Source organism: Lithobates pipiens, unplaced genomic scaffold (assembly GCF_037356315.1).
Source record: "Lithobates pipiens isolate NorthernLeopardFrog02 unplaced genomic scaffold, aLitPip1_a1.2 Scaffold_37, whole genome shotgun sequence".
Lineage (NCBI taxonomy): Eukaryota > Metazoa > Chordata > Amphibia > Anura > Ranidae > Lithobates > Lithobates pipiens.
The window spans coordinates 14,145,252-14,158,452 of record NW_027507825.1 but is presented as its reverse complement, the minus strand read 5'-3'; the positions used below and the strand labels follow the sequence as shown (position 1 = coordinate 14,158,452).

The following is a 13,201-nucleotide window of genomic DNA, read 5'->3' as shown; positions in this document are numbered from 1 at the left end:
TGTTTTTTTTTTTTTTTTTTTTTTCTAAACTTGGGGTACGTGTTATACGCTGATTAAATACGGGTATTTATTTTTATGTTACAACGCTTTGAAACCAACTTATTTTCATGTGGTCATCATAGGGTATTGTTTGTAGAATTTTTGAGGGAAAATAATGAATCTAACCCATTTTGGAATAAGGTTGTAACATAAAATGTGGAAAAAGTGAAGCGCTGTGACTACTTTTCGGATGCACTGTGTGCGCGTGTCTGTTCAGTGCTTCCTCTTCTCCTCCTCCCCCTCCTCCCCTTTTTTTTTTTTTCTTTTTTTTTTTCTTTTTTTTTCTTTTTTTTTTCTTTTTTTTTCTTTTTTTCTTTTTTTCTTTTTTCTTTTTTCTTTGTTTTGTAATTTCTGTAGCGCCTAATTAAATAGCTTTGGGGGAAGAGGGGTGCGGCATAAGTGGCCACGTACTTTCAGGCAAGGTTCTGCTTTAAATTGTGGTAGTCCTGGGACTTGCATTAAAAACAGCGTGACGTAAACTAGAATTTCCCTTTTTACTATAAATATATGTTGGAACAGTCCCCTTTTTTAATATCTTCCGCTGCCTAGCGTGCCTCTAGATTATGCCCAGGTTAGAGCACCACCAACCAGCCTTTGGTGGTATTGCAGCTTGATCTGCAAAAGTACGTGCAGACATCAGGAAATTGTGTTCATTTAGGAAACTCCTGTTTATTAGCGAGGAACTAGTGATCTCTAGTGAAAATTACTCGCACAATGACTGTTTTCTAGCGAACTGCCGAGTTCTGGTGTCATGAGTGTTGCATTTTTTGTCTTGCAAAATTTTTTTTATTTTTTTTTTTTTTGCTAAATACAATTGTCTGTAAATAGTTTAGTCACCCGTGGTCAAATTACATTCTATTCATAAGTAACAAACTTTGCAAATATTTTTTCTTTAAATTTTGGATGGTGTGGTGAGGGGTTTAAACCTGTCAGGTTTTATAGCTTCACTATACAGAGTCCAAAATGACGTCTGGTTAACCACTTGCCATCTATAGTTCATTTATAAATGTCCTGGACTTCACGTAGTAGACTAATGGTCTTCCATCCCCCTCCCAAAATCGGTGTAATTAGTATAGGGGGAAGGGCTGTGGATTTATAGCTACTGGGGGAAGGAAGGTACAAAAACTCGATTTGGCTTTACTGGAGAGCAGAGCATTCTTCACCAGTTGGTGGGCACCAGACTGGTTCTATCTTAGAAGATAATCCAAATATTAAATGGGCAATGTGAGTTGGCCTATTTTGTAGGAAATGTAAAAGCACCTCCTGATGGCCCACCCAAGGTATATTTGACTATCCATGCTCCCTCTTCACTTTATACCTGGGTGACAGTTGGAAGGACCTCCAGATGGCCCATCAAGGTATACTCAACGATTCATGCTGCCTCCTCACGTTAAACCTGGATGACCGTGCCTCCTGATAGCCCTCTAAAGGTATACTCATCCATCCATGCTGGCACCCCCACTTTCTGCACAGATGACAGTACCTCCTGCTGGCCACCCAAAGGTATACCTCCTCATTACATACCTGAATGGGTAGGTGACGGTGCCTCCTAATTGCCCTCCAAATGTGTAGTCACCCATCCATGCTGCCTCCTCATTTCATACCTGAATGGGTTAGTCCAGTGATGGCGAACATTGGCACCCCAGATGTTTGAAACTACATTTCCCATCATGCTCCACTACACTGCAGAGTGCATGAGCATCATGGGAAATGTAGTTCCAAAACATCTGGGGTGCCAAGGTTCGCCATCACTGGGTTAGTCTAAGTTGCCTATATACACCAAGAGGTAGCTAAATCTTCATACCCAAATCTGACCACCCCTCCAAGCACAGATATGTCAGACTCTATAATGCTCTACAGCTTACATTGACCCATTCAGATGTTTTTCAGTGTAGAGGGGCAGAAGGTTCTCATACAATCAATGGCTGATATTTTCCCCATTGCCTCTGATGTTGGGTCCATGGTTGTCTGCCAGCTGCTCCAGACAGGACAACATTGCAAAACATCATTAGTCGAACACCATGGTGTGCAACCTTCAGCAAACCTATATCTACCTTCATCTCGGGTTGCATTTTTTTAATTTATTTTTTATTTTTATTTTTTATTTTTTTGCAAATGGCAGTCAAGATAAAACTCCTATTCCTTACCCAATCATATAACAATGGGTCCCAGAGCACTCAGTCTACCTTGGCTTTATTTAAAGTGCATCAATAAGATCAGAAATTCCACGTAATTTGAGGTTTCATCAATTTCCCTTTATCAGTGACGGCATATTATGTCCTTCAGGAAAGCATTGGCAGGTAATTCAGCATGAAGTGAATGAGTGCACAGTACATGTAACTGTAACTCCAAAACTGGAGTTAACATGGAGACTGTTTTGAAGTCTTCCAATGGTCTATAATGGACATCCCTAACTTTGTAGAGACTGTAAAGACTTTCAGACCAGGGGACCATCCTATGTATGTATTCACCTACCTGTACAGACCATCCCAGGCTGACCAACCTCTGATAAGACCAGGGGACCAACATAGGCATGTAGGAACCTCCAGGCTGACCTTCCTCTAATCAGACCTGGGGAGTATTCTAGGTCTGTAGGCACCTCCCACCTGTACAACAGGCATGCCCTTCCAGGATGACCAATCTCTGATCAGGCTAGGAAACGATCCTAGCTCTGTAGGCACCTCCTGTCTTGTAGAAATACCACCCCCCCAAGCTGACCAATCTCTGATCAGACCAGGAGGGGACCATCCCAGGTCTGTAGGCACCACCAACCCATACAGACACTCGTTCAAGCTTCCTCCATAGCCTAAACAATCTCTGATCTGACCAGGGGACCATCGTAGGTCTGTAGGCCAACTATCCTATACATATACCCCCCACCGCCCTCAGGCTGACCAATCTCTGGTCAAAGCAGGGGCTGTCCTTGGACTGTAGGCACCATCAACTTGTACAGACACTAACCCCCCCCCTCCAAAGACTGACAAATCTCTGCTCAGTCCAGGGTACCATCCTAGGTCTAAACATACCTTTGTCCTGCACAAATACCACCCCCTCCAGCTGACCAATCTCTGATCAGATCAGGAGTGGACCATCCTAGGTCTGTAGGCAATTTAAAACTGTACAGTTTACCCCCCACCAATGCCCGGGTTGATCAATCTCTGATCAGACCAAAGCAGGGGACCATACTTGGGCTGTAGACACCTTCCCATCTGTACAGACGCATGGTTGCATCTTCTGATTGTTTTGTGGCTGGCTCTTCTGATTTGCCATTCTGTGTCTCTTAAAAATATAATATAATTTTATTTATTTTACACCACTGAAATGCATTCATTTTCTGTCTTTTTTTTTTTCCCACAGTGATGTATTTGGAGGGCTCCTTCCTCATCTTTGAAGATATATTTAAGCTTGTAGGATTCTATTGTGTCAGCCGGTAAGTAGTCCACAACCAAAACTGTCCTATGACTGGTCACATGAGGACTCCTATCTGACCACTGAACCTTCTGTTGAGTTGTGACGCTAGATGATTTTCTATGACTTCCTCCTTCCCTATTTGCTGTACCATGTTTCCACGATTTTATTACATATAGAATTGTAGATTCTGCCTTTATTAGTTATTTGTATATTGCTGCAATCAACAGCTGCTGAAATAAAATCTTAGCCATATAGGGAGTTCCTTATTTTCTACTACTCTGGCCCAAATGGTAGATTAGCTCTGAGACTGGAGCAGTAAAGTGCAAATCGCTGTACAGCCCTAAACGGAAAGTAAAAGCTGCATCGGACAAAAAAATACTTTTTATATGGTGATATTTTTCTAAACCATCTGCAGAACTACACTGGGGGAATCTAGGATGGAAAAGGACCTGGGGGTCCTTGTAGAGAGGCTCAGCAATGGCATGCAATGCCAAGCTGCTGCTAACAAAGCAAACAGAATATTGGCATTAAAAAGAGGATCAACTCCAGAGATGAAACGATAATTCTCCTTCTCTACAAGACTCTGGTCCGGCCGCACCTGGAATATGCTGTCCAGTTCTGGGCACCAGTCCTCAGGAAGGATGTACTGGAAATGGAGCGAGTATAAAGAAGGGCAACAAAGCTAATAAAGGGTCTGGAGGATATTAGTTATGAGGAAAGGTTGCGAGCTCTGAACTTATTCTCTCTGCAGAAGAGACGCTTGCGAGGGGATATGATTTCAATTTATAAATACTGTACTGGTGACCCCACAATGGGGAGAAAACTTTTTTTTTTGCAAAAGGGAGTTTAACCTTAAACTGCGTAGAGGGTTCTTTACTGTAAGAGCGGCAAGGATGTGGAATTCCCTTCCACAGGCGGTGGTCTCAGCGGGGAGCATCGATGGTTTCAAGAAACTGGTAAGCACCTGAACGACCGCAACATACAGGGATATACAATGTAATACTGGCATATAATCACACATAGGTTGGACTTGATGGATATATATATATATATATATATATATATATATATATATATATATATATAAATGTATTATTTTAATTTTTTTTTTTTTTTTTTTCCTCACCTACTATGTATCTATCACATTATGTTGGTGCTTATTATTATTTTTTATATATATATATATATATATATATATATATATATATATATTATATTACCCAGATTCTGTACCGGGAACAATGAATATAAACGTGACCCAACGCAGATAATTAGATCTAAACACTGATTTTTTTTTTTTTATTGGTCCTGGTACAGCACATTTTAAAATATACATTCAAGATATAGCCCACCAATGGGACATTTACCATTCCAAGCCATGCCAAACACCTCCCCCCATTTATATAAAGCTATTCATAGCATTTCTCGCCTATCTATGTTCAGACTGCTTTTTTTTTATAGCAATGTGGCTATCGCATTACTTTGATCCAGGCATTAGATTTGTGGTTGGGGCAAAACTAAACCAAGACTTCCATCTTCTCTATAGAAACATCTCTTCACTGCAGAGCAACAATATATTTAAAGGAGTAATAACTCAAGATATAGATATTATATACCACCTCTTTCAGTGCATCTGTGTGATGTTTTACAGTGCTGCAGCAAAACGAAATTTTCGAAAGGAAAAAAATGTCATTTAAAACTGCTCACTGCTATAATGTATTGCCGGCAATATGGATGAAAATCGAGGAAAAAAATTGGCACGGGACAAGTCCTTTATTAAAGAAGGAAAAAGTGTCCTGCAATGTACATATCTTGTCAATCATGCCACCCGATGGACCCAAAAGATTGAAAATACTCCACCTCCGTGGGAGGGCTTGCCGCCAAATGCTGTCTTTTCGCTGTAACAGCGCTTATATAAGCAAGGCCGGGGCCACCCACTGATGTAACCGTATCACTAAGGTCACCGGGTGGCCCCATCCTTGCCTATATAAGAGCTGTCACGTCCAAGTAAATGTGCTGGGAGAGTATGAAACTCTCATGGCTTGAGACAGGTTAAGTGGCACCCCAGGGTTTTCATCTATACAGGTCGAGGGACTCCAGGATGCGTTCTTTTCAGTGTCCTTTGACAGCAGTAAGTCCTGGTATGGGCCCTTTGTAGAGACTTGGGAGGGACGACCTCTCCAATCCTGGGTCTAAGTTTTTTTTCCCTGAATGGGCAGGTGTGTGCAGCCCTTATAAGTTGGGGGGGGTTTGCAATTGTTCAGGGCTCCATCCTCTCCAAGGAGTCCTTGTGGCTGTAAGGGTGGTACAAAAGGGTGTGATGAAAGCATAAGGAGTCCAAGCAGAAAAAAATGGCCAATGGACTGAAGTTAAGCCTTTGGGGTTGATTTACTAAAGGCAGATATACTGAGCACTGCAAATGCAGTTGCTCCAGAATTTGGTAAATGGGGTAACTTTGCAAAGAATACTCAGTCACATGCAAGGAAAATAAACAGCATTGTTACTTGCACATGATTTGGATGATAGAAATCGGCAGAGCTTCCCCTCAGTCCTAGAAAAAATGCACTTGTAGTGCACAATATATTTCCCTTTAGTAAATCGACCTCCCTGTGTTGACATGAAAGTAGACATGTGCAATTAGTTTCCTTCCAAATTCAGTTAACGAATTTTAGATACATTTTTGTTAATTCGGAAATGAGCATTAACAAACGCATTTTTAACAAATTTTTCCGAATATTCGTTAATGCTAATATTAAAAAATTCGAAAATCTGAAGTGACTACCTAATAACTGAAATAACAAATGCCATATCTAAACGAATGGAACGTAACAAATTTATTTTATTATTATTATCATTACTTGTTAATCCGCTCCATTTGTTTAGATGCAGCATTTGTTATTTTCAGATAATTCATAACTTCAGGTAAATTTTGTATTCGTTACGTTCACTAACGGCCAACTTTTGAAAGGAAATTCCAATACCTATAATTTTTAAGTTATTAGTTCTGTAGGATTTTCGTTCTTTCGGATTTTAGATTTTTCGAATTGAGAGGAAAAAAAAAAAAACTTTTTTGGCAGTGCACATGCCTACATGGAAGGGAGAGGCTGAAGACCCTAGGCGGGTAACACTCTGAATATTCTTTTAATGAAAGTTGTCAAGGAAACCCCTAAAATAAAGGACTGTCAAGTGGCCGGGTCCTTGGAAGCCTTACCTGGAGCTAATCACCCCCTAGTGCATAACTGGCCCGCTTTTCTCTGTGAACAAAGTTTTTTGTTAGTTTCCCCCGAATGCTTTTATATGTTACATATTGAGCTCAATTCACATGTTTCATTACAGCCTCATGCACGCAATTTTTTTATTTTTTCCCCCCCCCCCCCATGTCATTGAAAATAGCAGTCTCACTTTTTTGAAAATAAGTTTGTAAAAAAAAAAAAAATTTATATTAAATTATATTATATTATATTATATTTTACACACCCCCTAAATTACCTTTGAGGCTGCTTCCTTTCTTCTCGGAGAGGCACTCAGTCACATCTACCTGTGCTAGGCCATAGCAAGATCTGTGACTTCTACTTTTTGTGCAGAAATCTTGTGGTTTTGATGTTTCTTTGCTACGTTGTGAAACTTCCTGTTTTCATTGTGTGAACTTTTGCAGAAGACTATTTTATTATTTTTTTTTTTTTGTAGACTATTTCTACCTAATTCATGACGTAACTGAGCTAATGTGCAGCTGGTGAATCTAATTCTTGGGGTTTCCACTTTTTCAGAGATATTTTGCAGTCTCCACTGCGGCTTCCATACGTCATATCCAGAGCCCAAACCTTGAAGGACCTTGAAACACTTTCCAACCTTGGTTCAGGTAAACTCCATTATGTGAATTTTAGATCCACTGGCAATCTGTAAGTGAACAGACTACAAATTTATGAACGACAAAGTGCAATAGTTGGTTTACTGGAAGTCCACATTTTTAGATTGTAAGCTCTAACAAGCAGGGCCCTCTAATGCCTCTTGTACCAAATTGTAATGTCTGCCTTCATTTTAAGTGCTGCGCAAACTGTTGGCGCTATATAAAACCTGAATAATAATAATAATGAAAGCATCACTGTGACCAGCCTTGTTTTAAGAAGGGAGGGAGGATTCCTTCCTGACTTTCCAAACTGGAGAAGATTGGTGGATGTGGGAAGATTGGTGCATGGGCAAAGATTGGAGGGTGAATAGGTAAAAATGGATGGGTCAAGACTGGTGGATGATTGATGGATTAGTGGATAAGGCAATACAACTGGTCCTGTTGTACTGGGCCCAGGCCTCATCTGCTAAACAGTGCAGCTTTATTTCATTTCTGCCTAAATGAATAAAGGGATTTTACTAGACTACACCCCCCACTTCTGTGTGCTTACCAGGGCTTAAATTGCATTTCCTCTGGACTCCATCAGGTCAACAGAGGAGGCCCAGGAGGTGGGAGCAGAGGGGGGACTTTTTTCATTTTTGTGGCGTAGGGGGATAAAGTCAGTGCAGCTGCTCTGCTGCACCATAGGAATTTCAAAGCAGGGTTGGGACGCCCATCAAGAAGGCTGTACGGGGCCCCATGATTTCTAACAGCAGCCCTGGGTAGAGCCGTGGTGGATGATTGAATAGATGTAAATGAATGTATGGCTGATGATGATTGATGGATTGCTGGGTGATTGTGGAAGGTTGGATGATGGGGACTTCCTGGATTTATACACCACCAATAGTCAGAGCAGTTTACCACTTGCTGAGGGTTTTTGTGTTTCAGGACTTCACAGGCAGGGCCTTCCTAAACCCCTAACTCTTTTATATTGTAAAGAAAAACGCTAATGACCTGTACACGCAATCAGACTTTCCGCCCACAAAGCAGTGGATTTTCATTTGAAGGATGTTGGCTCAAACTTGTCTTGCATACACAAGGTCACACAAATATTGGCCAACAATTGGGAACACAGTGACGTTCAAGATGAACGATGAGCTAAGAAAAGAAGTTCAATAGCCAGTGTGGCTCTTTGTGCTTGATTTCCGAGCATATGTGAACTTTTGTGCGTCTGACTTGTGTACACAAACGATTGGCCTTTCCGATAATAAAGTTTTATTAGCTGAAAATTTGAGAACCTGCTAGCAAACATTTGCTGGCGGAAAGTCAGACAGCAAATGTTCGATGGAGCATACACATGGTTGGACTTTCCGACCACAAGCTCACATCCAACATTTCCCATCGGAAAATCCGACTGTGTGTATGCAGCATAACTGCAATGTGCACCTCCTCTCTAGAGGTGTTCCTGTGTAGCACTTCTTCCTCAGCCTTCCAGGTTGTAGGAAGGCCACTGCTGCTCAACCCAGAAGGTTTAGTAATTGACCCGAAGGGGCCTCACCCCTGTGCCCTTAACTCAGAATAAAATACTGCTGGGAGGTCCACACCTCTATAGTAAATCTACTACAGGTAGGGGTGAAGGGTGTCCACCAGGGTCAGACTTACCATTGGGCTTTATTGGGGTCAAGCCTATGGGCCCTGCTGAGACACATAGCCGAGTGTACTCTGCTCCACCCACAGTCAAACCCAGTCCCGCCCTATGATGGACATAAAACAGGGACTGGGCGTGACTGTGAGCCGAGTACACTTCGCTACTCACGGCTCCGCGAGAGGACCCGAGAGCCGCTGTAACTACATATTCGGTGACCCACCGCAGTTTGCTACGGAAGTGACGTTCCGTTGCCGCCGTCTTGCTACACTCGTCCACAGTAAGGATACACTAAGAAGGGGTAAAGCAGACACCCACCGGAGTTTTGCATTTTAGACGGATTTATAACATTAAAGTTGGTATATAGTGAAATACAGTACTTACAACTCCATCTGATTACTTAGATGTTGAATTTTAAAAGTGGCGCACTTCTGTCAGATTAGCAACCTGTGAGATGAGCAGGGTTGCCGCTGCTTTAAAATTCAAGATCTAAGTAGTCAGACGGTGTTCGAAGTCCTGTATTTCACTATATAAACTGACTTTACTGTTATAAATACGTGTAAAATGCAAAACTGCGGTGGGTGTAACATGTCTGCTTTACACCTTCTTAGTGTATCCTTACTGTGGATGAGTGTGGGGTGTACCAAGATGGCGGCGACGTAACGTCGCTTCCGTAGCAAACTGTGATGGGTCACCGAATAGGTCGTTACTCCACCGAGAGGACCCGAGATACACAGGACTCTGTATCTCAGCATCGCCATTTTTAAACTTCAAGACTACAAATGGCACTGACAAGGCTGCAATGACACTGGACAAGGCTGCAGATGGACACTGATAAGGCTGCATTGATGGACATTTAAATGTAAGTGTTTTTTTTTTTTTTTTTTTTCCCTTAAAATTCCCTCCTAAATTTGGGGTGGGTTTTATATGCCGACACGTGTTCTACGCCAATAAATACGCTAATATATAGAAGGTAGGGCCTGAAAGTGACTCAAGTCCTGCCCTGGTGTCCGCAGAAGATAAGTACCCATAGTGGATCGAAGGTCAGTTGGAGTCCCTAAGAGTGAAGATGACCAAGATCTGGGGTGTGAACTCCGAGACTTCCATTTGTCTTCAGTATTGACGTTTGTTCAGCATGTCATAAGCATAATTTGTAAACTGCACAAACGTTTATCAAGATGACCTGATTGCAGGAGATTGAGGTGCGCTGGCGACATACTCTGTTATACAGAAGTTTGCTTACAGTGAAGCTTTGGCAATTGTGATTGGGTCAGTGTTGTGTCATGACCAAGCTGTGTTCTGGAGAACATGTCCTTCACATGGTGGGGGAGCACATACACTCACTAACCTATGCTTGCCACAAGAGGTTGGCCCTCTTAGGCTCACTAAGGTGCTATCGATACTGAATCCTCTGCTGAGCACCAATACAGAAGCACCCACAGGAGGCCTCTTGCCTCCCCTAACCAGCATCATTCAGTAGCCTTTTCCATACATTCCTTGTGGCAGTAGACCCCAATAGTGGCCTCAGTCAGCAAAGGCTTTTTTTTTTCCCCAGATGTTCCCATCTTGAGATTAGGAGAAGGAACAGCCAACACTACAGCTATGTTTTTACTAAAAGGTAGTTGACTTCCATATTTAAATCCTTTCAGTCACCCAAATGGTTATGACACATTCTGAGCTGCAAATAGCAGAAGAGATGAGTGCAGAGTTGAGGCGCAGCCCATAACTTTTTAGGGGTTTTGCATCCCAAGCCAAAAGTATGGGAGTAGGCCACTGGCCTTCTACCTCTCCTTCCTCGCTTCAACCCTAAGCAAAAAACCCCCAGAGCTACAGCCTCGTTTAAATATTACTTTTTATTTTTTATTTATCTCGACAAGATGTCCCCAGTCTTTCAGGCTGAAGGACGCCCAATGTTGCTTAACCCAGAAGATTGGGATGTGGACCAAAGGGACTTCACCACCGCGCCCTTCACTCAGTGTAACGATGCAGAGAGCAGCATTGATGTCTCTGCATCATTACGACCCCCTCATCACTGGAGAAGATCAGAAGCGTAAAAGGACTCAGCAGCAGGGCTGTTGGGGGGGTGGGCGGGTATCGGCAGATATGTGACCATAGCAGTGAAAAGTCTGTTGGGCATGATGAGGTGGAAAGGACCAAGATTTAACCTCCCAAGACCTCAATTTGTCTGCAGACGTTCCACAGTCATAATAATGTATTGAATAATATAACTTCCACATTTTATTAGAATGTAATTTAATATTGGTGTTTCAAAAATGTGTTCGTCAGTTTACTTGGCGTCCTTCCCTTATCATGAAGTTCACCTCATTTGCTGCTGTGCCTGAGCATTCTAGACCTCTTCCGTCATGTTACACAGAAGTTCTCTTGCAGCAAAGCTTTGTCAATTTTGATGGTGTAACCACCGGGTGACCACACAAGCTCCAGTTATTGGAAATGTTGGCCAATCGCTTGTGACAATTCATCTGTGCTTAAAAAAGAATCCTAGAAATAATATTATTGGGTGGGGGGGGGGGTACGTGGCCCCGGGTGCTACATTTGGGGAGGGTGAAATCCCACGCCATTGTGTCTACCCTGGGTGTCTCCGCCCTTCGGCCGCCATGTTCCATCGCAGGATGGCACCTGGTGCCCTGTGATTGGGCGAATGGGGTCATATGTCCTCGATTGCTGGCGAGCGTGGCTTGCCCCGCTTAGCTGTGAGCCACTGCCACTCAGTTGCTGCAGATTTGTCGGCTGCACATCCATGATGCCAATCTCCGTTCCACCACATTCCCAAAGGTGCTCTATTGGATGAGATGTGGTGAGTGTGGAGGACAGTGACCTCATTGTCCAGTGGTGAGATGATTGGAGCTTTGTGACATGGGGCATTATCCTGCTGGATGGAGCCATCAGAAGATGGAGACACTGTAATCATAAAGGGATAGACATGGTCAGCATCAACACTCAGGTAGGCCGTGGTGTTTAAACCATGGTCAATTAGTACCAAGGGGCCCAAAGGGTGCCAAGAAAATATCCCCCACACCATTACACCCCCACCACCAGCCTGAACCGGTGATGCAAGGCAGGATGGATCCATGCGCCAAATTCTGACCCCCCCCACCATCTGGATTTCACAGCTGAAATCCAGACTCATCAGACCAGGCTACTTTTTTCCAAGCTTCTGTTGTCTAATTTTGGTGATCCTGTGTGACTTGTAGCCTCAGTTTCCTGTTCTTATCTGACAGGAGTGTCACCCGGTGTGATCTTCTGCTGCTGTACCCCATCTGCTTCAAGGTTCAATGTGTTGTGCGTTCAGAGATGGTATTCTGCATACATTACCTTGGGTGTAATGAGCAGTTATTTGAGTTACTGTTTCCTTTCTATCATCTGGAACCAGTCTGCCCATTCTCCCCTGACATCAACAAGACACTTTCCGCCACACAACTGCAGCTCACTGGATATTCATATTTTTTTTCCCCCAACATTCTCTGTAAACTTGAGATGGTTGTGTGTGAAAAATCCCAGAAATACTCAGACCAGCCCGTCTGGTACCAACGACCATGCCACATTAAGTCACTTAAAGCGGTTGTATAACCGCACATTTTTTTTTTTAAACACCCCTACATACTAGCTACAATACTTGCCTCAGGACGAAGCCCCCTCATCGGAGCCCGGTGCATGCCGAGGGAGCTGACATCTTGCCCTCGCCGTTTGTGGCTCCGACGCTGTGAGTGGCAGGAGCTGCGATAACGTCGCTCCCCACGTGTGGGAGTTTTTTCTTCCCGGAAGGGGAAGGGACCTTCAGCCGGGCATTAAGAGCGTATGCGGCGCTCACGCCAGCGGCTGCATGCAAAGGTAATATCTCCTAAACCGTACAGGAGATATGAATTTTACCTACAGGTAGGCCTATAATAAGGCTTACCTGTAGGTAAAATTAATATCTACTAAACCCGTACCTGTATTTGTAAAAATGTCAAATTTGGCTATACAACCACATTATATCCCCTTTCTTCCCCATTCTGATGCTCAGTTTGAACTTCAGCAAGTAGTCTTCACTATCTCTAGATGCCTAAATGCATTGAGTTGCTGCCATGTGATTGGCTGATTAGCAATTTGTGTTGCCAAGCAATTGAGCAGGTGTACCTAAATAAAGTGACCGGTGAGTCTATATCTATTCATATTTTAATACGTAACAGAGCTATGTAGTAAAATGGGGGAAAAAAATGCCAGCAGGCTGGCTTCTATTGCAGAAAATACAAGCTATGCCTTCTGCAGTAAATGCTGCT

At 42.9% G+C, this 13,201-nt stretch overlaps 1 protein-coding gene across 2 annotated transcripts in view; it reads left to right on the top strand.

The window, feature by feature from the left end:
* Positions 1 to 13,201, top strand: part of RIN3 (Ras and Rab interactor 3) — an 81,123-nt gene that overhangs the window by 47,700 nt on the left and 20,222 nt on the right. For both annotated transcript variants that reach the window (XM_077466745.1, XM_077466744.1), the window contains exons 4-5: positions 3,397 to 3,469; positions 7,218 to 7,309. In XM_077466745.1, coding sequence (XP_077322871.1) covers positions 3,397 to 3,469; positions 7,218 to 7,309 — 165 coding nt within the window. The remainder of the gene's footprint in view (positions 1 to 3,396; positions 3,470 to 7,217; positions 7,310 to 13,201) is intronic.